General features: G+C 35.3%; 1 protein-coding gene across 5 annotated transcripts; it reads right to left on the bottom strand.

The window, feature by feature from the left end:
• Nucleotides 1-2,707: 2,707 nt before the first annotated feature.
• Nucleotides 2,708-21,817, bottom strand: LOC110836088 (serine/threonine-protein kinase VRK1). Of its 5 annotated transcripts, none has more exons than XM_022076928.2 (11): nt 21,529-21,817; nt 20,971-21,245; nt 19,491-19,616; nt 18,770-18,966; nt 17,292-17,523; nt 15,594-15,773; nt 12,217-12,389; nt 10,623-10,735; nt 9,280-9,645; nt 6,767-7,053; nt 2,708-4,809 (listed from the first exon to the last, which is right to left on the bottom strand). In XM_022076928.2, the coding sequence occupies exons 2-11, from the start codon at nt 21,152-21,154 to the stop codon at nt 4,694-4,696; spliced, it is 1,974 nt and encodes a 657-aa protein (XP_021932620.1). In that variant the 5' UTR covers nt 21,155-21,245; nt 21,529-21,817; the 3' UTR covers nt 2,708-4,693. The 5 variants fall into 5 exon arrangements, with proteins under 5 accessions (XP_021932620.1, XP_087208346.1, XP_021932619.1 ...); XM_087352220.1 differs by lacking the exon at nt 21,529-21,817 and adding an exon at nt 19,881-19,938 and having other exon boundaries at nt 20,971-21,103; XM_022076927.2 differs by having other exon boundaries at nt 20,971-21,817.
• Between the last annotated feature and the right edge of the window lie 1,592 nt (nt 21,818-23,409).

Here is a 23,409-nt window from a genome sequence, read left to right as displayed (position 1 = left end):
GTTTACCAGAATGCATTATATTAAATTATGGGGCTTAAATAACAGCCTGAGCTTAAACTACTGGGGTACTAGCATGAAGCTTATGATTAGTTTGCCAGGTTTCATGTAAAAGGTAAAATTTTGATGTAATCACGGTTTAAGCTGTAGATCACCTCTGCCAGCTGTCACCATAATTCTGGTGGAGTCTGCATTACAGATTCTAAATTTTCACAAATATGTTAATTTACAATAGCTGTGTTAAGTAGAGGTCAGGAAGTAAGATGCACTACATTTTCAAATTAAAGAATTTATTATGATGGTATAAATGTAGGATTAATATCAGGACTTAAATAACAGCCCAGGCTGCTATTGTAAGATTCAAATAGTACATCCTAGTAGGGGAACTGTCTTCATACATTGTTGCCTTACAAAATATAGTCTGCTGCAGCATGGAATATGTATAGGATCTGCCAGCGGCAATGGGTGTTTTTCAGTGCCCTGCGACAGGCTGTATCCAGGCTGCTCAACTTTTTGACTTGTGAGACTGCATGGCCAGCAAGGTCTGCAAATAACCACCTACTTTTTCCTTCAGGGATACCTAAGACAAGGGTCTTTTAAAACAGTCATCACAAGGTATACAGATGGAGTTAGAAGATATGATGCTAATTCATTGCAGTGAGTGACGCAGAACATGTTATTTTCAACAAATAATATATGGACAATTAACAATTCTACTTGCCTTTTTCCTTTTTTTAATAATGTTCCAATTAATTACCTATATGCCTGCAGCAGTGCCCCAAAGAAAGCCCAATACCACTGGCATGTTCAAGATGGAACTTTATAGTGCTACCAAAGGACACTTAACACTGCTTAAGATGCAAGCATGACTCATAAGTGAAGCTTATATTTGACCACACACTAAATTTAGTTCACTGTAATACAGTGCATTCACTGACAACGTTCAATGCAGCTATCACTTCCTAGCTGGAATTGAATGACTCACTGCCAAGCGCTATAAGGTTTTCCTATAATATAACAGATCCTGCTGGGAGCCAAGAAGTGACAGATGGGTTCAACTTTACCAGTTTACTTACCAATGTTTCAATAAAATAAAGAGTAGATGTTTCTAAGAGCACAAACCGAAGGAACATGGAAATACTTTGTTTATAGATTAAAAAAGAAAAGTTGCTAAATGTACAATGATGCTAGTTGTGTAATGACAAAACCTATCCAAATTGTGTAAGTAATGTAAAATGTTTATTAATATGTTTATGTCATATTTAAGAACTTAGAAGTTATTTTGGACAGGTTCTTTTACATTTGTGTAATTCCTTTCTAATGATTTTCTGATATTTCAGTGCTCATTCCAATCACAGATCACACAACTAGTGTATATTCATTTAAAAACCCATGTCTTAGTTTTCAGAGATGATATACAATGCTAAAAACACAATACTTCCTATATAAACTCTGTAAAACATTCATCTCCAGCCACCTACTTCTTTAAAATTTTTTATCCTTACGCAAGTTACTGCCAACATAACTTTTCATTATCTGATACAATTTAGGATTTGAGACTTTCGTGGCGAGTACAACCAATAAAATCTTCTTGGGCAATCAGCCGCATCAACTGGTTACCGTAGTAAACCAGTTGGCGCAGCTGATTGCCCGAGAAGATTTTATTGGCTGATACAATTTCTTTTAGTATAACAAAATAATTGAATTAAATGGCTTTGGACTGATAAAGTTTTATATCATTTTCTATAAGAGAAAGATGACGTAGCTGACTGCTGGTACGTTAAAATGCCAGCCTTTAATATTGGAAATTCTGATTAGGTTCCTGCTATGTAAAACTGAATAGAATGTAACCAAAGCTTTGTTTCAAAGGTCCTTGCAACCTCGATTATCAGGGCAATGAGTAAGCCACGCACATGGAATCAGTTTTGAGATATAGGAAACTGACGCTCAGGGCAGAGCCTTGGCCTGACCAGTGGGGAGGCAGCAAGGACCTCTTATATGTTGGTATACATCTACCAGACTACATGGCACTACAATCCAGTAGTTCTTGGCACTCCTGTTCTTCTAGTAGTGAGGCAAGTCAGTGTCAAATTCATTGAAAATAGCAGGCAAAATTATAATATTAATGTATCACATCTTCAACTTTTTGGGAAGAAAAAAAATTCCTGAATTTTCTCTGATCTTCATTACAATTCTTGTTAGTTATCGCACAGAATTTTGCAACTGTAAAAATAAGTTATCAGGTAACTGTTACAGTATGATTGTCTTGTAACTTAGTTACAAGGCATGAACACATTTTGCACCACTCTTCTGAACACTACATGCATTTCTAGCAGTCCATGAGATAATCTCTGATAAAATGATATAAGATGTTAGTGTAGAAAGGATCATCAAAGTTATAATAAAATTACAAAGCGTTCCAGATTCTTTACACAACATGAAATATATGGATTTGTGCTATGAAACAGTGCACTTTGTGAATTTGTTTTTACACTCACTGCAAGACCTGTATTCAGTTACTGATGAGAAAGTGTTATGGGAATTTTATAACATAAATTTCAATACATATATTTAAAAAAACTGTGGTTGCACAAACATGCAAAGAGATTAAGAAACAAATACAATACGTTACCAATATCAGGACAATGCCTTTCTCAGGGGGTATGATTTGTCTATCTTTATATCTAAAACTGAAGTAAATCTGAGCCACTTTAATCAAACACCCACAGCATGTTTTATTTTTTTCATGTAGTACACATGGATTTACTATGAACTTCAGAGTGGACCACTCAGCATTTGATATCCAACCCTAACCACAATATATATTATACTGTCTATGTGGCATATACCACATGTAAAAAGCAAAATGAAGGTCCGTTTCCCCGCTACAAGTCTGTTTACATTCATTGACAGTATCCCACTCTTTCATAACACACACATATAGTAAATATACATATTCAAATATGTATTAACTGCTAAGAGGAATAAATGCAGTCCTTCCATTTGTAATATTTTATTACACAAACAGAATCTCCAGGCCCAAAAATTTTGAATTTCATTCACATAATGAACATTCACTAACAAACATACATACCTTGAACAGGTTAAACTTGGAACATACATGGAGTATTTAAAGAGTGGGACACATTTTTGTAAAATATTTTGTTTTAAACACAAATGTAAACAAAACATTTAATATATTAATATAACAACCTTTATTTTTTTCAAATGGAAAACCTGGGATACCAGAACCCACCGAGGGCTGTAGAGCAAGAGAAGAAGGAGAAATGGAAAACCAAGTATTCCAACATTATTATCCCAACAGTCTCCATCTCATTAAAGTACTCTGCAAAATTAGTTACAAGCTTTGCAAGAAACATTGCTTGTCTTTCACAACACACCAAGACCTGCCCGTTGCCTAAATGTCACAGCATCAAGGGTTAGGGGGAGGGGTGGGTGGGGTGTTGAAGAATGGTCACTTTATAATGAAAATGACACTATTACACAGTGAAATATACTTAAATGTGTTAATATCGAAATGGAGACATCTGTTTGTGGCCAACATTTTGACTTGTGCTATCAATAACTTACCTCTGACATTAAAAAGTAAAAGAGTGTAACATTCTGCCAACCTCCTGTTCACATCAGCATACAAACATGTCTATCACATTCAACATGTAGGCCAAACCCATATACCTTGTAGTTCATCAGCAGGAGTCTGAACAAGCTATTTTGAATTCCTGTTCAGTCATAACAAAAATTCTTGGACACTTTGATCTGAAACTGCTAATGCTTGCAACTTGCAATACATATCAAAGGAACAGACCATGTTTCTAATCAATGAATTCCACAACATTCCTTGTTGAAAATATTTTTACTCAAAGTAAACAAAACAAAAGAAAAAACAAATCCAATGAAGGCAACAACATTATTAAAAATATAGATAACTTTGTAACTCTTATCAGACTCATACAACATACAACACACACATTCAGTATGAACATCAAAAACATCTAAACTGTCAACTATTAAGTATGAATTTATTGAAAATGAACTATTCTGATTCCTCGCAATATGACAAATGAACTTATAACTAAAAAAAGAAAGAAACCGAAGCTGGTTCTACCATGTCACCAAAGTGAACTTACAGAACAAAGCTGTCAATATTGATCTTCAGGGTAGTAACCCTGTGTGTTTCTCTGAAATGTTGGTATCTATCTACAAGACCACATCGAGTTACAACCCAGAAAACCAACACTGACATCTTCACTCCATGTTAGAATCACATAACTGAAACTAAAGCTACCATCAAATTGAATGAATGGCAGACAAGTCAAATAAAGAGATTATTATTGCACAAGCATCCATCTGGTAAACACCTATACCTGGTCTGATGGATGTTCTTGGCTAATGTCCACATGTATCCAATCAGTAATTAATAAGGCATTTTAAAATATCTTGTTTATTTTCACTTTGGAGTTTTAATGAATTGCTATGCATTACCAATTTCTATCAATAAATAAAGGCAAGACACATTTAGCATGTGAAATCCAGTGTGCAGTTAAACTGTCAATTTTTATGAACATTGATGATATTGAAGGATGCCAAGAAATGATGATCTTCATGAAATGTTGCCTCAACTGCCCACACATGCTGATATTCAACTTGCACAAGTGTCAAATGTACAAAGCCAACCTCACCCACGCAGTGTGTTGTTTCTCAGAGTTCGTGGGCAAAGGCTAGGTAACGCTCGGTGCCTCACAGCTGACTTCTTTTGCACCACAGCAGTAATTGGTTTTCTCCTCCTACCTGCTGGACAGAACAATAATACTTTAAGTGTGAGCTCACCTGCCCTAGAATGCTGAAAATAGAACGTTCCAGGACATCTGATATATGCAATTTGCAATCTGTTCACTCAGATGACGTCATTTGGAAAACACCAATTGTCACCGTGATGAAATAAAGAAGCTTCTAATGTGGATTTTTTTTAGCAAAGTGAGAATAAATTTAGAGAATGGGTGCTGAGGAAGGCAAGATATCAGGAAAACTGGCATTATAAAAAAACTACTAATGTGTAACACTTTATTACAAAAATATCAGCCATACATCAGTACAGCACATTCAATATTTCACAGTAAATCTACCAGTTGTCTTCAAGTCTTCTTTACAGTCCCATAATCAAGCACACTAACATCTGTATTTAATAATTAAAAATACATTTCTTTTCAAGAAATCTTATGACAAAAGCACTAAGACTGAAAAACTTTTAAAAAGCCAACAGTTTTATCACAGTCACTAAATGTTGCACTGCTACAAGCTTGTTTTTGGTTGCTTCATCAAGCAGTCACAGCACAGGGAGGCACATCAACCTGGATTAAATCACTCAAGAATATTACTGACAATCTAAAAACACATATTATATGCAATTTGCAGGAGAAAAGAAAGAAAACACAGTTTATCACTGCAAGGAACATCCAAATAGTTAACATATTCACCTCATTAGGGCTCAGGGGAGAAATAAAACAGTAATTACCTTTCCCTGTATCCAAATAGTAAAATAAAATAAAATAAATTACTTCATATACAAATATACCTTTATTTTGAAGTTCAAATAAATAGCACACATCATTATTTCCATTAGGAATTATCAACAAAATAATTAAAAAGTCTATTATCAAATGGCTTCTATTACTAGTATAGTCGGCACAGTAGTTTTTGGCCGGCGGACTAGCCTAGTCTGTATACCTGAGGTGGTAAGGTTAGTGTATTTGTTTTGTTTGGGTGTTCAGTCCGATAAGCTCCTCGGTGCAGTCAGCATTATACTATCAGACAAGTGACTCGCTCCTAGCCTCCCCCTTGAAAATTCCACAGGCCAAAAACTACTGAGCTGACTATATGATGTAACACATCTAATAACAAGAAAATTATGGCCAGTTCCATAATTGTTGATTACATATAGACTGAACAAATATCCAAAATATAATTAATCTTTCTACAAATTTAGATAATGAGAAATAAATATATCTGTAAAAAATCTGGAAAGGTTAACAATTTATGAATATTTGCAACTGGTAGATCAACTAAATGCTGCAGACTTCATTAGCAGACATCAGTACAAATTTCTTATACAGGAAACACTTTATTATTAACCTGGTTAATGCCAAAGTATTGCAAACTCCACTTCCTGTTAACACCAATATTGTCTTGTTTTAACCGGAGCTGTGAAAAGTATGTATGGGTGACTATTTGGAAAACTTTTTAGGAGATAAAGTGGTTAAAGAAACACTGAACACATTACCTCAAACATCCTGTATATCGAAGCCATATTCATGCCAAAATAACTTTAAAAAAGAGAAAATAATTATTTCCATAATGTAGATGTCTGAAGAAAATATCAAAAGTACAAATTTCATCCTGTCTTCCACTGAAAAAGTGCTACAGCAAAATACCACACATATGGTGATCATGTCTCTCAGCTTGTGTACTGCACATTCACAATCTAAAAAAGCTTGGAGGAGGATTAAATCATAACAAATTCTAATTGTGTTGGAAAGAATTGGCAATGTCAAACCATCTACATCAGGGTATCTAACACATAATCTTGTTACAGCTATGCATACCATTCTGTTCTTCTTTCTATGCTCAAAACCCGTGCTACTTCAACATATGTAAAGGTACCAAAGACCTTCTGTCAACAAACAAGTCACAGAGATGAACAGGGCAATATGTTTATGCAGAGAACCTGGCAATAATTACAAACACTACTCACCTGCACTCACACTGACTATCCTAGACACCACAGGTGGTGCAAGTTTTGCTTTTAGTCCATTTGATTTTGAAGATATTTTAGGCTGCAACCTGCTCTTGACCCTAGATCGTGTAGCCCTCACAAAATCCCCATCGGATGATGAGATTCTGTCATCACTGAGGCTGTCTGATTCTGTGCCACTACAGCACGCCTCTTGTTGTCGAAGCTCTTCTCTCCGTTTGATCACCTGTTCCATAGCATATGTGATCGGATATGAATATGGTGAATCAACAGGACTACTGCAACGGCTGTTGAGAAAATACACGTATCTTGTAAGTTTAGATTGATCAGCTATTATTTAACGATGATATAATGATAGCAATCAAGCAGAAAATCAATGGCCTTACAACAAAGCAGACCCAGGATAACCAATGGTTATATTAATATAATATATATTCCATGTTAAGTCCTTTGTCACCATGGCATAATGCATCCTCATGTTGCAGATGAAGAAGGCCTCCAGATATGCAGGGTATATGCTAGTATATTGAATAAGGAATCGTGAGCAGCTGACAAGGGGTGGTCCTCCATCCTGGGGGTTGGGCATGGGGGCTAACAAGTCCCCATCATAAAAGACCAGAATGTTACATAGGGCCTGTGACTTTGGCAGATTCTGTGGAACTTAAGAAATGGACATAAAACTAGAAGTCAGATTTAGCAGGAATACAGGTCAAATCATACAAGAGTGACACTAAGCAAGGAGATGATTACACATTCTTCTATGGAAATGGGAATGCTGATCATAAATTACGAACAGGTTTTTCATACATAAGGTAATTATCGTAGCAATAGGATGTCACATACAGAGTCAAAAAAGTTCAATAAACATCCATCTGGAAATGCTGGACCTTTTTTTTTTACTTTAACTGATGTCCTGAAGCATCCCTATTGTTCATGGCACATAATTTAGAAACATTCTCTACAATACTAAGAATCTACTGGTAAGATATTGTTGTACTGAATGCACATACACCAAGAGAGGATGTGACTACAAAGGACAAGTTTAGCAGCACATATCTTATCAATTCCCTCGGTACCACATAAAATTCTGTTAGATGTCAATGTAAAAGAGGGGAAGGAAGACATTTTCAAATCAACAATTAGGAATGAGACTAAATGAAACTAGTAATTACAATAGGATTAGAATAATAAACCCTGCCACATCAACAAATCATTTTCTGGAATATAATGTTTCACATCACAAAATTCATAAGTACATTTGGACTTCTCTTAATTGAAAGACACTCAATCAGACTGATCATATCTTGATAGGCGGCACACAACAATCATGTGTGCCTGACATCTGATCTTTTAGAGGGGCTGATTATGATAGTGAACACTGTATTCTGATAGCCAAACTTACAGAGTGTCTATTGGTGAGTAAGTGAGCAACACACAAGTTTGATATGCAGAGATTTAATCTCAAGATGCTAAATGACGCATAAGTAAAAGAACAGCGTTTGGCACAAAATCTCACATTTGCAGCTTTGGAAAACTTGGATGATAATGTGGACATCAACAGGGCTTGGGAAAATATTAGAATATAAAAATTTCAGCCAAAGAGAGTTTAGGTCATTATAAGTTAAAGTAGCATATAACATGGCATGACAAAAGAACATTTAAAATTATTAGATAAAAGAAGACTTTGCAGTGTGGATGCAGAATTCAAGCCAAATGAATGGATATAATATTGGTTATGTAAGACATGGAGCTAAAAGAATTTTCTGGACGGGGGGGGGGGGATACCTGAAAGACAAAATTAATGAGCCTGAAACAAACAGTAAGAATAAAGATATGAGAAAACTGTGTAGTGACATAAATGAATTCAATAAGCGGTATCAACTTGGTATAATATGAGAATGATGATCAACTGCTTTTGTTAGCTATTGAATGTACAAGGTGTCAGGATGATTAAAATATATATACAGCTAAACCTAGCTCTTCTGAGGTTAAGACTGCTACTGAAAATAAACTACCACATATTGATCAAATACCAGCAGAAATTATACAAATAGGAGGTAATAAATTCTTTTTGGAATATGGAAGGTCAAAGTTTTTTAAATTAAATAAATTTATTATATGTAAGAAAATAATAAATTGGTAATTTGTCTGAAAATATCACATACTTATACGCATATACCAACATTTATGAGTGTGCAGGAAGGGTAACCAAAAAGATTTTTAAGATTTACACACAAATGCATATTCTTACCATTATTACAAATTATATCATCATATTCTTGCTTCAAGAATGCTACTGATGATCATAATGAACTCTGTGAATAATTTTATACTGCAAAATTAGCAGCAGTAGCCCTCTTCAAGGGCTGTCTTTGCTGTCGAAACAACTGACAAAATTCAAACAATCCTGATTGGGTAAAATTGTTTCAATATAAGGCATACATTCAAAGCACGAGTATGTTACACTTACACCAAGCAACACAAGACAACGAGTTTCTTTGGACTACCCTCACCTCTCACTTTTGACTTTCTTTCCCCCTGCAATGGCAGGTATTGATGCCTTCAGTCTCATTCTTGATATTATCTCCAACATGGCTGGTGTAGGGTTACTGAATGAGGATGTGTCAGCTGTTTGGTGCTGAGGTTTAGCTGCTTCTGGCACTTCTGGTAATGATGGTGTGAACTTCTGCTTCACCCGGTTTGACTGACGCTGCATCAGCACCACGGGTTCAGACTTGGCCGAGATGGTAATAGCCAACTTACGGTTCAATGCTGCAAGTTTCTTTAATTGCTTTTCAGGATTGCCAGATATTATTTTCTCCCAACTAAACTGTTGGTGTGATCGCAGTACTGGAGAGGATGGTGAGTTTCGAGTCATTCTACAACAACAACAAAAATGTACAAAAATGTATATGCAGTTATTAATTCCAAAGGGCACATAGTGTGGGGAAGAATTCATGCTAAAACACTGAAATGTATGAAGTTAAATAATGACTGGCATTACAATTAATGAGGAAGAAGATTTCCTCCATGAAGCAGTCTTTCTTGAGAATCAATTATCGTACACTCAGAGAGTCAAGAAATTCCTGCCTTCTGAGGCCTGAAGGTTCCTTATAATGCACATAAAAGTCCATCACTGGTCCCTAGTATTAGTGAAATAAATCTAATCCACACCCTCCAACTTATTTTCCTAGAATCCCTAAAGTAAGTTTTTAATAATTATAGCTGAAATTCCTCTTAAATTTTAAAGCAGTAAAACATTTATAAAAATGACTTTATACAAGTAACTACTGTGCATAAATCTTAATGTTTTCTGCAGCCTTAATAAATTCATGAAATACAAGTTTAACTAAAGAAGTATTAAAGCACAAAACTATACAATTCATTTCATCTAGGTGTACTTAAACTTACCACTAAGGCATATACTGTAGTACTTTGCATATTTAAAGAGTTCAGTTAGAAAGAATTCAATCCTAATTACAATAATGAAACAGAAGTGATCACACCTGAATGTGAATCTTGTCAACAGGTCTATAAAAACAAAATTCAATATTGCAGCAACAATGACAAAACACAGTCAGCTGTTCTTAATGATGGAAGTCCAGTCACTCCAACCATAGCAATTAGAACAACGTAGCTTAAATATGCATGCTGCTACAAATTATGTGTTACATTTGTCATGCAAGTTTTACACAAATCGACATGTTATATTTCTGTATGTACGCACACACAGTAAATTATAGTTAGAATGTGAGTGGGACTTGTACAGCTGCAGTAAACTGTATGCAACACTTTTGTTAACAAAGAATTGGTCCTAATATGCAATTATTAGACTATGTTTTACAACTTTACTTACCTATTGAAATTGTGAGCCACACAGGGCTGGCAAAGAGCACTGCGAATTATTTTCTTGGGCTTCAGTTCCATTATATTTTCAGGTTCCTCTGTTGCTCTGCGTTTAACTCCTCGCTGCAATTAAACAAATTAATTAGTGCAAAGTGAAAATTTATAAATGTTGATAAAATGTGTTAGGTGGACAGACTCATGTCCACATGCACACATTCTCTCCCTACAAAAACTACACACTAATGTGAAGACAACTGTCTTCTAGAACGCTGTGCTGTACAGTCTGGTAGATGTTTACTGGCGTTTCAGAAGTGTCGCTTCCATCATCAGAGTAATCTGGCTGAAATCTGTCTCCATCATAAGGTAATACCTACTCTGTTCGGTCCAATCAACAGAGCAAGTGCCTGTCTCCAGACAATAGTAGTAGTACAAGGCAAGGAATATAATCTAAGACAGACCATAAACACCTATGAAGATAAGATTAATATACCACTCCATAGCCCATGAAACAAAAGCAAAAATTAGAAGTTAAAACCAAAATTAAAGGCCAGGTTCAAAATGATCATGTGTTAAACGAGCAACATAGAAACTTCAAGAACCCAACTGTGCAAAATATAAAAGTTAAGACAATAAAAAACATGGTACATACCAAAAAAGGACTCTTCAATAGATAAACAAGTTTCAATAGATTATGTAAAATTCTTAAACAGAAATTGAAAAACACAAAATTTAATTGACGCAGTCTCATAAAACTTTAAATTTAGCTGTGTTGAAACCTGAAATTCTGATGGGAAATACTTGTTTCACCGACTTAATATCTGCTACAGTCACAAGGAATATTACACACGCATTGGGCACAAGTAGACTCCTGGATGTATATATTAAGGAGCATACACATAACCTTAGCCACAGTCTGTTGGAGAAATAAAATTCAGCTCAACATGATTATGAAGAAGGCCACCAAACATAATAAAATTAAGCTAGAATCTTACAAACTGAACCTGCAAGAGAAATACATGGAATCAGCTCTATGTATCTGACAGTCAATCCAATCAGTAAACCCTGTTTATATATATCTCCCACCTGAACTTTTTTTAATAGCGAGGAAGTTTGCAAGTAATAACACAGCTCAGTTTGATGTCTTATGAGACTTCTTCAATTCTGTATTACAAACGTCATAACAAACCTTCAGATTTAAGGAACACATTTCTTTATATAATATTTTAATTCCTTCATTTACACTTTCAATTTCACATTTGTGTTCCCGATAAAAGCATAAAATAGAGATTTTACTGTTTCTTGACTAGTTTAGTGACTACTAGTTTCTCAAAAAGTCCTCTGAACCACAGTTGTACATGAACTGTTCATCAACTGCAGTTGCAAATTTATCCATATCATTACTGTTCCAAATATAAAATGCAACTTTTGTTCAAACTGGAATTTACAAAACTACACATCTTATAGATAATCTATATGTATTGGAAAATGTTCAGATTATTAGTACATAATACACTATCATGTAATGTTTATGGAAATGGATGTACACCATCAAACAGGATATAATGAATATTGTTTGGTAGGAAAATGTTTAGTGAATAATTTACCTTCTTGTTTTTAATAATTCTTGGACACAGACGAGCTCCAAACACAAGTTTTCCATCATCCACATAACCAGAATCTTCAATACCCTGCCTCAGTAGGTCTCTACAGAAAGTATAGTCTGGCTTTGTTTGAAAACCAAGACTAGACACATACTTCAGGTACTGGCTCAAAACAGCTGAAACAATATTCAGAGTAATGTAAGAACTCCACAAAACAGTGATTTGTAGGACTTCCTGGACACCGGCACCAGACAATTGTAGATAATAAGTGCTCAAAACACAAAACAACCATATTCACAGCACCTTTTTTATGATAAATGCTGCACCTTCACAGGAAAAACTTCCAAGAATCAAATAAAACAAAATTGTATACACTTCTTTCTACACATTTTTATTCAGGCATCATGCATGCAAACACACACATCTGTCTACAGTATTTCTCAAGATGTAAAGCTTCACCTTAGTTCAGAGGTTAATACAAGATGAAAATGAAGATGAGTCATCTCTGCTACTCTCAATAATGAAGAACTTTCAGATATTTTAAGTTGTTAAACCAACAATTTCTAATGACTTGTAATAACCTCCCTATAATGTACTGAACATCATGGAATACAGTTTTGCAACATTCACGCTGCCAGAGTGAAAAATACTAAAATTGAGGAATATATTTACATTGAATAAAAATTTTCTTGGATATTATCCATCGTCTAGTAAATATAAAACGTAAAACAACGTTTCGGAGATGGGATTCTATCTCCGTCTTCGGGTTCCTACACAGTTGGGCCCACTAGATAGAGCTAATCCCATCTCCGAAACATCGTTTTACGTTTTATATTTACTAGACGATGGATAATATCCAATTTTTATTCAATTGACTCTTCACCATCGTCAAGAAGTTTTACATTTGAAATATATTTACATGTCTCCCTTAGTTTATACTACAGACTCAACTGTTACCAAATCAAATATCACTACCAATATACAGATGCTGGCAAAGGCATGAGAGCAGATGTAAGGTAATTCTTAAATATGACACACACACTGATTTTCAAAGCTCATATTTTAGAAGAAACAGCATACGGGATTTGAATTAAAACAGTATATATTATATGAATTTAAAAATGTGTATGTTGCAAATGGTTTAAGGCTTTATAATGGAAGAAATGAACTGAATTTATAAACAACAAAAATATGTTGTCAACTCAAAGAGGCCTCTACTATGTTAAAAATTAAATATCTCACAGTTACTAAACATTTAGCTGAGACTTGAGTGTTTGTCCAACCTTTCATCACCTGAATAAGAATCCTAATAATGACACACACAACAGACTCTCAATTATCCATTAGAAAATTATCTATTTTTCAGATCAAGCACAGAACTTTCACCCCCACTAAAACAATATAAATACAGTGAAACCTCTATCCATCGGTCCCAGAACTATCGTTTTCCCGGATGCATCGTCCGTTTTGTTCGGTCCCGAATACATCCCATATAAAATAATGTTACATTTTCCCGCTTCTATCGTTCCTCGAACTATCGTTTTATCGCATCGATCGTTCAAAAATCTCAGTCCCGGCCCACAATTTTCCCGCAATGATCGTTTCTGAGAATTTAAAATGCTGGGTTTTGAGATAAATTAATACCGAAAGACGCACAATGTTTTTGGAATACACAGTAGTGGTAACCTGTTATGTCGCCCAACCAGCACAGAGGTGCAGAGGTGATAGTTGGATCGAATGGCGGTGCTCATTGTCAGAAATTTTACGAGTTTATTTAGGGTGCACTCATATTTCGTTCCAGCGATGCCAGATGGCATGTGCAGTGTGAATTTCTTCACAAATGCTTTTATTACAAGTACAAAGGAAAGGCTGGCGACACTTTTCATTCTTCTGGTTCATCTCGTTTCCAGTGGTTCAGGGTCTTCTACAGCTACGTTTCGTTGAGTTCGGCAGTAATAGTATTTCCATTCTTCCTGTTATGGTCCGCGAAGGGGGGCGGGAGTGGTGAGGAAGACGGCGAATGCGAGCCCGAAGCTGTGCCGAGTTTTGCCGAAGCATTGGTAAACGTGAAGTCGTTCTTTTATGCGCGTAATATTAGTGAACGTGACGAGGAAAACATTCTGAACGTGGAAAGGGCTCTGTTTGGCCCAAAACGTAAAGTTTCGACAAACCAGTTGTCCATAAAAGACTTTTTTGGTAAAAAGAAGTAACTTTGAAAGAGAAACATTGTTTTTTTTTAAAATTTTTAATGCTTTCCCGCATCTATCGTTTTCCCGTATCCATCGTTTTATTTTCCCACCCCCGCCGAAAACGATGCATCGAGGTTTCACTGTACTTTAATTTCAGTGCGCATCTACTTAAACCAATGCTACAACACAGTCTGATTGGTGTATATGCAGTGAGTGAACAGCAAAATTTGTGTGAATTGCACTCTCGTAATCAGTGCAAAACAAATTGGCTTACAAGTAACAGAGTTACCTCAACCCCTGTAAGTAGCTTAACAATAGCAGATTAGAACTACTTTCTCCCACCTTGTTATTGCATTCCTAGCATTCCAGACGATAACTTGCTGTATTTTGCAATTTACCCTATCTACCCCATTTCAAAGGCATCCCAGTATAGTTCAAGTCAGCATATAGGCACATTTTAAGAGTGGGTTGTACTTACAGCAGTTATAGTTGTGTAAAGGATGTAGACAAAATGTAAGCATGCAGCACTAACAGTTAAAGAGAAGTTTGATATAAGAAGTAAATAGAAGAAAGCACCTCTATAAAATATCTACCAATTACAGACTACTTCCAATAATGTGTATATGTATATCTAAACCACGTGTAAAATAAATACGTCTTACAACGTAACCACCAGAACATCAGAGACATCAGTTACAAAATGTATGAAAAATGAATTACATACTTAATGTTTTCAATTTAATAAAGAAATATTTACCCCTATATGAATTAAACTGATGACAATCCATTGTTTTGTAATATCTGCAGCATTATCCATTATTGAAAATAATTGAGTCTGTTGTAAGTATGTCAACATTTTCAAAACAAGAATGTATATTATATATATCACAATCCTGTAATCTGAAGTGGTTACTTAACAAAAATTGACTTGCAAAAATTATCTCCTGCTAAGCAACTGAACATTCTTAATTACAATTCCACAATATATCCTTTCTAAGCTATTTCTTTTAGTTCTTTGAAGACAAAATGTAATTATCCCTGTACTAAGACAATGTAAAGGACAACTTCTACAAATTTATATTATGCTTTAAACATTTACATTTCACTTGCAGTAATATTCAAAAAATAACCTTTATGAAGAATGAACCCTAGATATATCAGTAAATCTCTCAATAAACTGTCTAATCTCACCTGGTGGATCTGAGTTAGGGAAGCACCTCCGCAAGAGTAGAGGAATGTTGGACATGAAACTCTTCTTTTGAACATGGACATACTCTGGATCACGAATGTTGTCTTCCCATGGCAATTTGCCACACAGCCACTGAAGCATGTTATAGCCAAGGATTTCTAGGTCTCCACGTCGAGAGTGTGCTGCAACATATGTGCACAATTTGTATTTCCTGTAAAGCACACCATTGGTATGGCTACTAAATAATGCCCTCTAACACATTATAAGTACTCTCTTGGTTCTCAAAGATCTGTTCTTCTATACTGAAATATGATGTCTCAAGATGTTCAAGGCATGATAAAGCACATCTTGTGGTCTTCTGGGTTATGATGCTGTACAGACTTGTATGTGGTTACCAACATTCCTCTGAAATGTTGATAACCACCTGTCTTAACTCAGAAGACCTATTTCAACATTTCTACCATCAGAAGAATCTCAAATATTAAAGCACATCTTATTTGTGTTTATGCTAACATACGCCTTAAATCCTGAGGTCAAGATATTACAACCATGACTCAACATCAGAATGCAGCATAAAATAATAATATAATATCTAACAAATTCCTCTAAAAAGAGGTAAAGTTGGAATGACTAATAAATCAAGATTATATTCATGAAAAAACTAAAAGCATATTCAAATTGGGGAATGCTCACTATTACTCAGTCTAGAATCTCTTTATTTTCCACCTATCTAAAAACATAAAATTAAAATGTACAAATTTATTTATTGGTGTATGGGTGTGAAACTTGATTTTTCACCTTAATGGAATAACACAGTCTGACAGTATCTGAGACCATGATGCAGAGGAAAATATTTGAACCAAAGAGAAAGGTGGTGACAGGAGGTTGCAGACAACTACACAATACGGAGCTTCATAACTGGTAAAATAATTATGAAGATTTCTGTCTTCTGGGTTGTTGCGCTGTGTAATCTGGTCGATGTTTACCAACGTTTCTGAGGTCATACTGCCTCTGTCATCAGGGCGATGAATATGCCAATTAGGTGGGTGAGGCTAGGTTTATAGGAGCTGGACCGTGAATGGAGTAGCCTGCCCTGAGCCAACAGGAGCAGGTGTCAAATCAGGCATGGGTGTGGACCAACAGGAGCGCATGGGCGAGTGTGAGAGAAAAACAAAAGAGAGAGGGGGGTCGATGTACAGCCCTTGTGAGGGCCTCAGGAAGTGCGTGCGGTGGGACATCGGGAGTTGGGTGGATTGTAATCGGGGCCCTGAAAGGGGCCAGGTTAGTGGTCTGGGTGGTTCAGACTCACCGCTGTGAAAACCTTAAATCTTACAAAATAATTATGCTTTCTATTCTGCAGATCTTAACACAACACAAATTTATGGTTTCTCAAGAAACTAGGATAGAAGGCTCATGGTACATTAATCACACACAAATATTGGAAACAGATACAAAGGAGTTGAAACATTTATAATGAACATACTAAAACGTGAGCAACAGATATCCATAACCCGCCATAATTAATTAAGCTGAACAGTGAATTGCTATTTAGCTTTTTATGTTATGGAACCAAAAGTTCATTACCATTAGACACAGAAGACCACGACACACAATCAGGAATGTAAAAGTTCAATCTAAATTCTACAAGGTAAAAACTACATATTTTAAATTTCAAAAATAGTATTATAATTAATACATACCACCTATATGGGCATCCCTGCTGGTATATTCTAAGGTGCCATCATGTGCTTTGCGCTGGTCAAAGCGGTACTCCTTATGGACACCATTTTGATCTATATAGCGACATGCTAGACCAAAATCTAGCAGGTAAACACAATTCTCAGTACCCTTATGATACCCCAGCAGCAAATTTGGGCCTTTTATGTCTGCATGGATATAGCCATGACTATGGATGTATTCTAATGTGTTCAGCTGCAAAAAACAAGACAATGTTTATTAAAAAAATGTATTTTCCAAAACAAATATGCATAAAATAATACTGAATCATTTAATATACATTAATATTTACATAAACTATAAGAAATATTACAATAAGAAAAAAATTGTGAATAATTTTCTGAAAATTGTGAACTCTATAGTTCCATGGAGACATTATGAGATGCATAATAATAACCTGCTAATCACACACCAATCCACTAAAAGAAATTTCACTCCTACAGCCACTACAAACATGATATAACTCTAAACAACATATTTCTTCAACATGATACAAAAACAACTCAACTATCATTGTTATAGTACAGCAATCACTTAAAAAACACAACAAGCATTTCATATAAGCCCTTTCAATCTACAGCAATAAAGGTACGTTTCCATATAACATGCTGCAGGACAAACTCCCATTTAATGTACCAAAATCAGCAACATTTTGTATGGCAGTATAACACTCACTACATGGAAACAGAGTAAATGTTCACATCAATAAGAAATTATTTCCAATTTGCTATGCAATAAAATTCACCTATCTTTCAACTTGGATTAGAATGAAACATATAACTTAAAATTACAATTATATATGAAGTGAATTGCTTCAAATAGGAAATCTGGCAGCACCATTTAAATAAATTTGTAAATATACGAAACTATGTAAGATGGCATAACATCCATACAAATGCTACTACAAATTATCTAGGGTTTTAAATAATTCTTACAATTATACTCCTAAGTCAAAAATATTAGGAGTTATACACAAAGAAATTATTAAAACCTACTACTACATTCAGAAGACAATTTAGCCACAGGCGGAAACTTTTCAGGTAACAAAGACAATGGAATTTTGTCATACCTTCACTGCATAACAAAAACAGAAGAAAACTTCTATAGCATACATGTCAACTACAAAATCAAGTCACATGATAACAAAAATAACATACAAACTGCACAGTCAAAATTTAATTGCTTCTTTAGAATCAATGAATTCTGCAAACAATTCTCAGTTTCTTTTCTTACCTCAAACTAAATAAAAAGTTAAAAGTACTTACACAGCCTAAATACAAACTTACAGTGCACAAGCAATATATGCTGGCTGATAATAATTACAATGTAGACAGTATAATATGTGTAAAGAAGCACTGTCTGACCAACATTACAGCATCTTCCCTCATCTATAACTTCACAGATTATATCATTATAAAATTAAAAAGTAACATTTACTTACTATTTGTATGCCAAGATAAAATACAGTCTTAACTGGGAACATTTTGCCATTCTGTAGGAACAATTTGCCGAGATCCTGACCAAATCTCTGTAGTACCAGAAAGCGATACTTTTCCCCTCTGTAGACATGTGAGCCAGAGCCTATGTAGGGGGATAATCCCACATGTTTCAATCTCCTCCTCCTCTTCCACTCATCAACTGAAAACCCAGAGAGAAAAGCTCATTCTACTTATATTATAGATTCCATTAATTGCTCCAGCCACCTTTGTATGAATAGCAATTCCACAGAAATTTCTCAATCATACTGCTATAATTCAGGTGTCAGAACCAAATTAAAATAATCACATGTATCTATCACTATCTAATTTTCTTCCTAGCATTCTCATTTTCCAAGCTATATTATCTCATTTTGTTATCTGCATAAGTAGTGTGAGCCACATGCTTTAATATGAACACATAAATACCTCATCTCAAAATAAAAATTAGACAGTATCTTATACAGAAATAAATACTGTAGACTGACAATATGAATAATATGCATTCTACATATTCTTCAAAACACAACCAATTTTCCAGAATTTTAAATAAGAATGTTCACAAAGAGCCATGCAGAAAAACACGCTTTACAAGGTGAGGCATGTTTCATGTCCAGACCACTAAAAACATACAAACTTTTAAAGAGATCTGTCCAAAATGAAGTCAAAAATATAAACAATACTTACTCATATCTGTTTTTGCCGCTCTCAGGTAGAAATTTATTTCCACAAAAAGTGGTCCATTTTTATGTGGTTCTACTTTTACTACATGCTGAGCATCAGAACCCACAGGTTTGTAAGTACTGGTAGAAGCTAAAATACAAATGATAAATTATTTTTAATATATTAATATACATTTTCGTTTCAGTCTACTATATCAGCACCCAAATTATGTTATTATTATAAGAAGGATGACAGTCTTTCAATTTGCATCATGTCCCCAGCACCAAATGCCACTACTGCTCCCATCACCAATTACAAGAATACATTCTCACTCAGATGTTTACACAGGAGTAAATTACATGCCAGAATACTAAGCTAACAAAATGGCTATACAACCATATACCAATATATCACCTGAACCACTGTTGCAAGATACAGACCAGTTGGCATAGGTTGCAGCTGTGGCAGTATGCTATGGGAAACAAAACAAAATTTTAAAAAGTTTGCCAACTTCTCTCTAAAATCTTTCATGTGTATGAAGAGGCCAGTCAAACTAAAAAATAAATTATTATATAACTTAATGATCCATCTTTCTGTAAATTTTCAGATAGTACACCATAGTTATGAAAAGAGTTAAGCCTACATCATAATTATATTTGCAACTGGCAATGTAGAACAATTTTCATACAAACTATACCAAATTTCACTTGTATAGACATCATCAAGAATTTATAAGTTTCCATGAAATTCAAGGTACATTTATATTTCACAATACAATGTCCAAAAAGGTAAACATTACTTCTGAAACTATCCAACTTCATGGAGTGAAATTCTTCTTGAGAAGCTAACAGTTGCTTGGCTGGTCAAGAAACTTGCTACTTCTCAAGGAACCTGAAGGTTCACCATCAGTTCAAACCAATCTACTGCTTGACCCTATCCTGAGTCAGATGAATCTAGTCCATATCTTCATATCCTACCTCTTTAAGGACCATTTTAATATAGCCTCCCTATCTAGGCACATTTCTTACCACTCTTATGCATGCTACACTACACTGGTTGCTGCCTTTCCTAGTGGTAAATTGCAGCAACAAAGCTGAGTGACATTTACTTACATATGTTATATATGTTGAAAAATATTCCCCATTAGCATGGATACTTTCCTCACACCTTCTTAACATATTTTGGTTCATGCTACAGTTGTTCTCAAGATATATTGACAAGACACCTCTTACAACTATCTATTGTTATAAAATAATGTTCCTCAGAAACATCATGAAACTAATCTTCAAGAGCATATATAATGACTATAACACAGTGTCTCACTTACTGTGGAACCCACCACAAAAGTACATTGCAGCTGCTGCAGCAAGCAAAGTACTGAGAAGTAAGTTAATTACAATGCAGAACATAGCCATTGCATGCTAGTAGGTGTAGAAGCTCTGAATTGTGTGAGCCTTTCTATATTACATCAATTGTTTGACACTGGTTCTTAAGACCAACTTACCAAGATAAATTTCACCAAATCCTCCAACACCAATTGATCTGCCAAGCTTCCATTGGTTCTTGGTAATATCAGTCAATATCTCTCCCACACAAATTGGATCAGGCAATCTATTACCATTTGAAGCAAATCTCTTCTTCGGTTCTATTTCTGCTCCAGTAGCAGGTTCTGCAGTTCGGCGAGGCATTACGAGAAGGCCAAGCACACTGGCAACACAATTAATCTCCAAATACTGTCTACTGAGATGAACTGATAATGGTTTCAATTAATTCTTCTTTCTTCATGCAAAGACAACAGAAATGTCCTATTTATGAAGGTTATTAAATATCAAAACCTGATTTATCCACACCAAAAGTTAATCTTGTCCACCTACTTCTATACAAAACGCCTTAGACAAGCCCAAGACTGGCCTGTCAAAAACAGACCACGTACTACACAACACACAGGGCTTAATAACACAAAAATTATTTAATACGATTGTAACTAATTAGAAACAAACACACTTATTACAAACGATCAGAATGTAATATCTTCACATGGTTAAGCTATTCGGTAACTTACCGCTGCCGACAATAATAACAATACAAGAATAAGCAAATGGGGAACAACAAAAAAGTCACATCCACAGCACCAGATTTAATATATTCGGATAAAGTAATAATGATATAAAACTTAAGATACCAAATTAAAGTTTCACTCTATTTTGCTAAGCTTATTTTGAAAGGTAACCGATCCTTTGTCATAACAAACAACCACCTCTGTCGATTTGCTGTCAGACTAGGATACGTTCAATAAGTTTTTCTTCATCTGGTATCGATTGAGTTGCAACATGTTCCAACCTGCAGCGCTCCTAAACCGTCATGTCGGTGACATCATTACATTGTTTTTGATCTGATTGGCGACTACCAGTAACGTCTGTGATGCTGTTGGGCACTATAGGTTTTTTGAAAGTGTGATGGGAGAAAGTAAGGTGTCATAATACTAACGGCCACATACCAAACTGAACTGCGTAAATCATCACCTTTGATCATAATAATACATTTTAATTAATTCATACTGTGTGAATGTTCTTCAGTCTTCAAACACCAAGTTATGCTGCTCACTATTAATGCCTATTAAAGTCCGCTAAAAACATATTTTTAATTGAACTAGAGTGTTTAAGCTCTACTTGATTCTTGCGTACGTTGGAGGATGATCACGTATGACATAACATTAGCTGCACATGAACACACCCACTATTGAGAGAGGGCATCATAAGATTGAACGGAATGACCCGACAAAACATATTATGAAACAATAAATATTGTTGCCTATTCTAGGATGTTGAAAAACGCACTTCTGCGTTTGAGAGGCTGCGTATCAGAGCTGAATAAGTTTTAACCGACCACATGACTTTCTTCGAGTTGCTCAGTCAGTATAATGGCATGCTATGGGTTGGACGATCGACGTTCGATCCTCGACAGGGGCAAAGGATTTTCTTCTAGCCTCTGGGTCCAGACCTGCGCTTAGGCCCACCCATTCTCCTAAGCAATAGGTACCGGTTGTCCTTTCTCAGGGGGTAAAGCGCGACCGGGTCGTGACACTGACCACTCACCCACATCTAGAGGCAAGATTGAGAATGAGTAAGAGCTATACCTCACCTTTCCCGTGCGTTTACATGGCGAGAAAAAGGGATGGCTATGGCTGTTTTTAAGTCGCACCTTGTTTTGGAAGAAGAGTAAAATTATATAATTTTTGACACATGACAAGAAAATTATATAGTTCTGAATATGTCTGTTTTCTGGATTGTTGCGATGTGCAGTCTACCACATTTCCTTTTAAGAATTGTCTGAAACAAGGCACAATTTTTATCACTATTGCTTTTCAATTCTGCCTCAGAATATACAATTAGTATGATCCATGAAAACAAAGAAGGATGTGGAATTGAATGGGATACAACAGGTTCTCGTCTGTGCTGACGACAGTTTATTGTGCAAAAACATAACTATTATTAAAGAGAGAAATAGAAGCTCTATTAGATTCTAGTAGGGAAGTTCATTTTCTACAAGTAGAAGCAAAGAAAATTTATAGATGGTTTTCTTCTGGGGGTACCATCTAAACCAGCGTTTCTCAACCGGGGTTCCGCGAGAAATACTGATGAATAGGCTAATCATGTAAATGTATTTTTGAGTTATTACTTATCAATGGGCTTTACATGGACTGGTGATCCAGGTTTTCCTATTCCATTGTGCCTCATCTGTGGCAAACAACTTTCAAATGCAGCAATGGCTCCAGCAAAATTGAAAAGACACTTCACGACAAATCATAGTCATATGAAAAATAAAAGTGCTGATTATTTTAAAATGCTATTGGAATATCAAAATAAACAGAGTACAGAAATTGTCTCCTTTCAGCTGAAGATGAAATCTGTGTGTGTTTATCTAAAGTTTTACCCCAAATTAA

Source organism: Zootermopsis nevadensis, unplaced genomic scaffold, assembly GCF_977971745.1.
Source record: "Zootermopsis nevadensis isolate Lab colony 2312 unplaced genomic scaffold, Znev_1.0 Znev_ptg000021l, whole genome shotgun sequence".
Taxonomy (NCBI): domain Eukaryota; kingdom Metazoa; phylum Arthropoda; class Insecta; order Blattodea; family Termopsidae; genus Zootermopsis; species Zootermopsis nevadensis.
This window is presented reverse-complemented; position numbering and strand designations above follow the sequence as displayed.

Coding starts and splice junctions, on each gene's coding strand:
- LOC110836088 (XM_022076927.2), bottom strand. CDS start 21,154: ATGCCTCGCCGAACTGCAGAACCTGCTACTGGAGCAGAAATAGAACCG. Junction 17,524..18,769: donor TTTATCTTGGCATACAAATA/GTAAGTAAATGT, acceptor TGTTTTTTGCAG/CTGAACACATTAGAATACAT. Junction 12,390..15,593: donor CCCTAACTCAGATCCACCAG/GTGAGATTAGAC, acceptor ATATTGTTTCAG/CTGTTTTGAGCCAGTACCTG.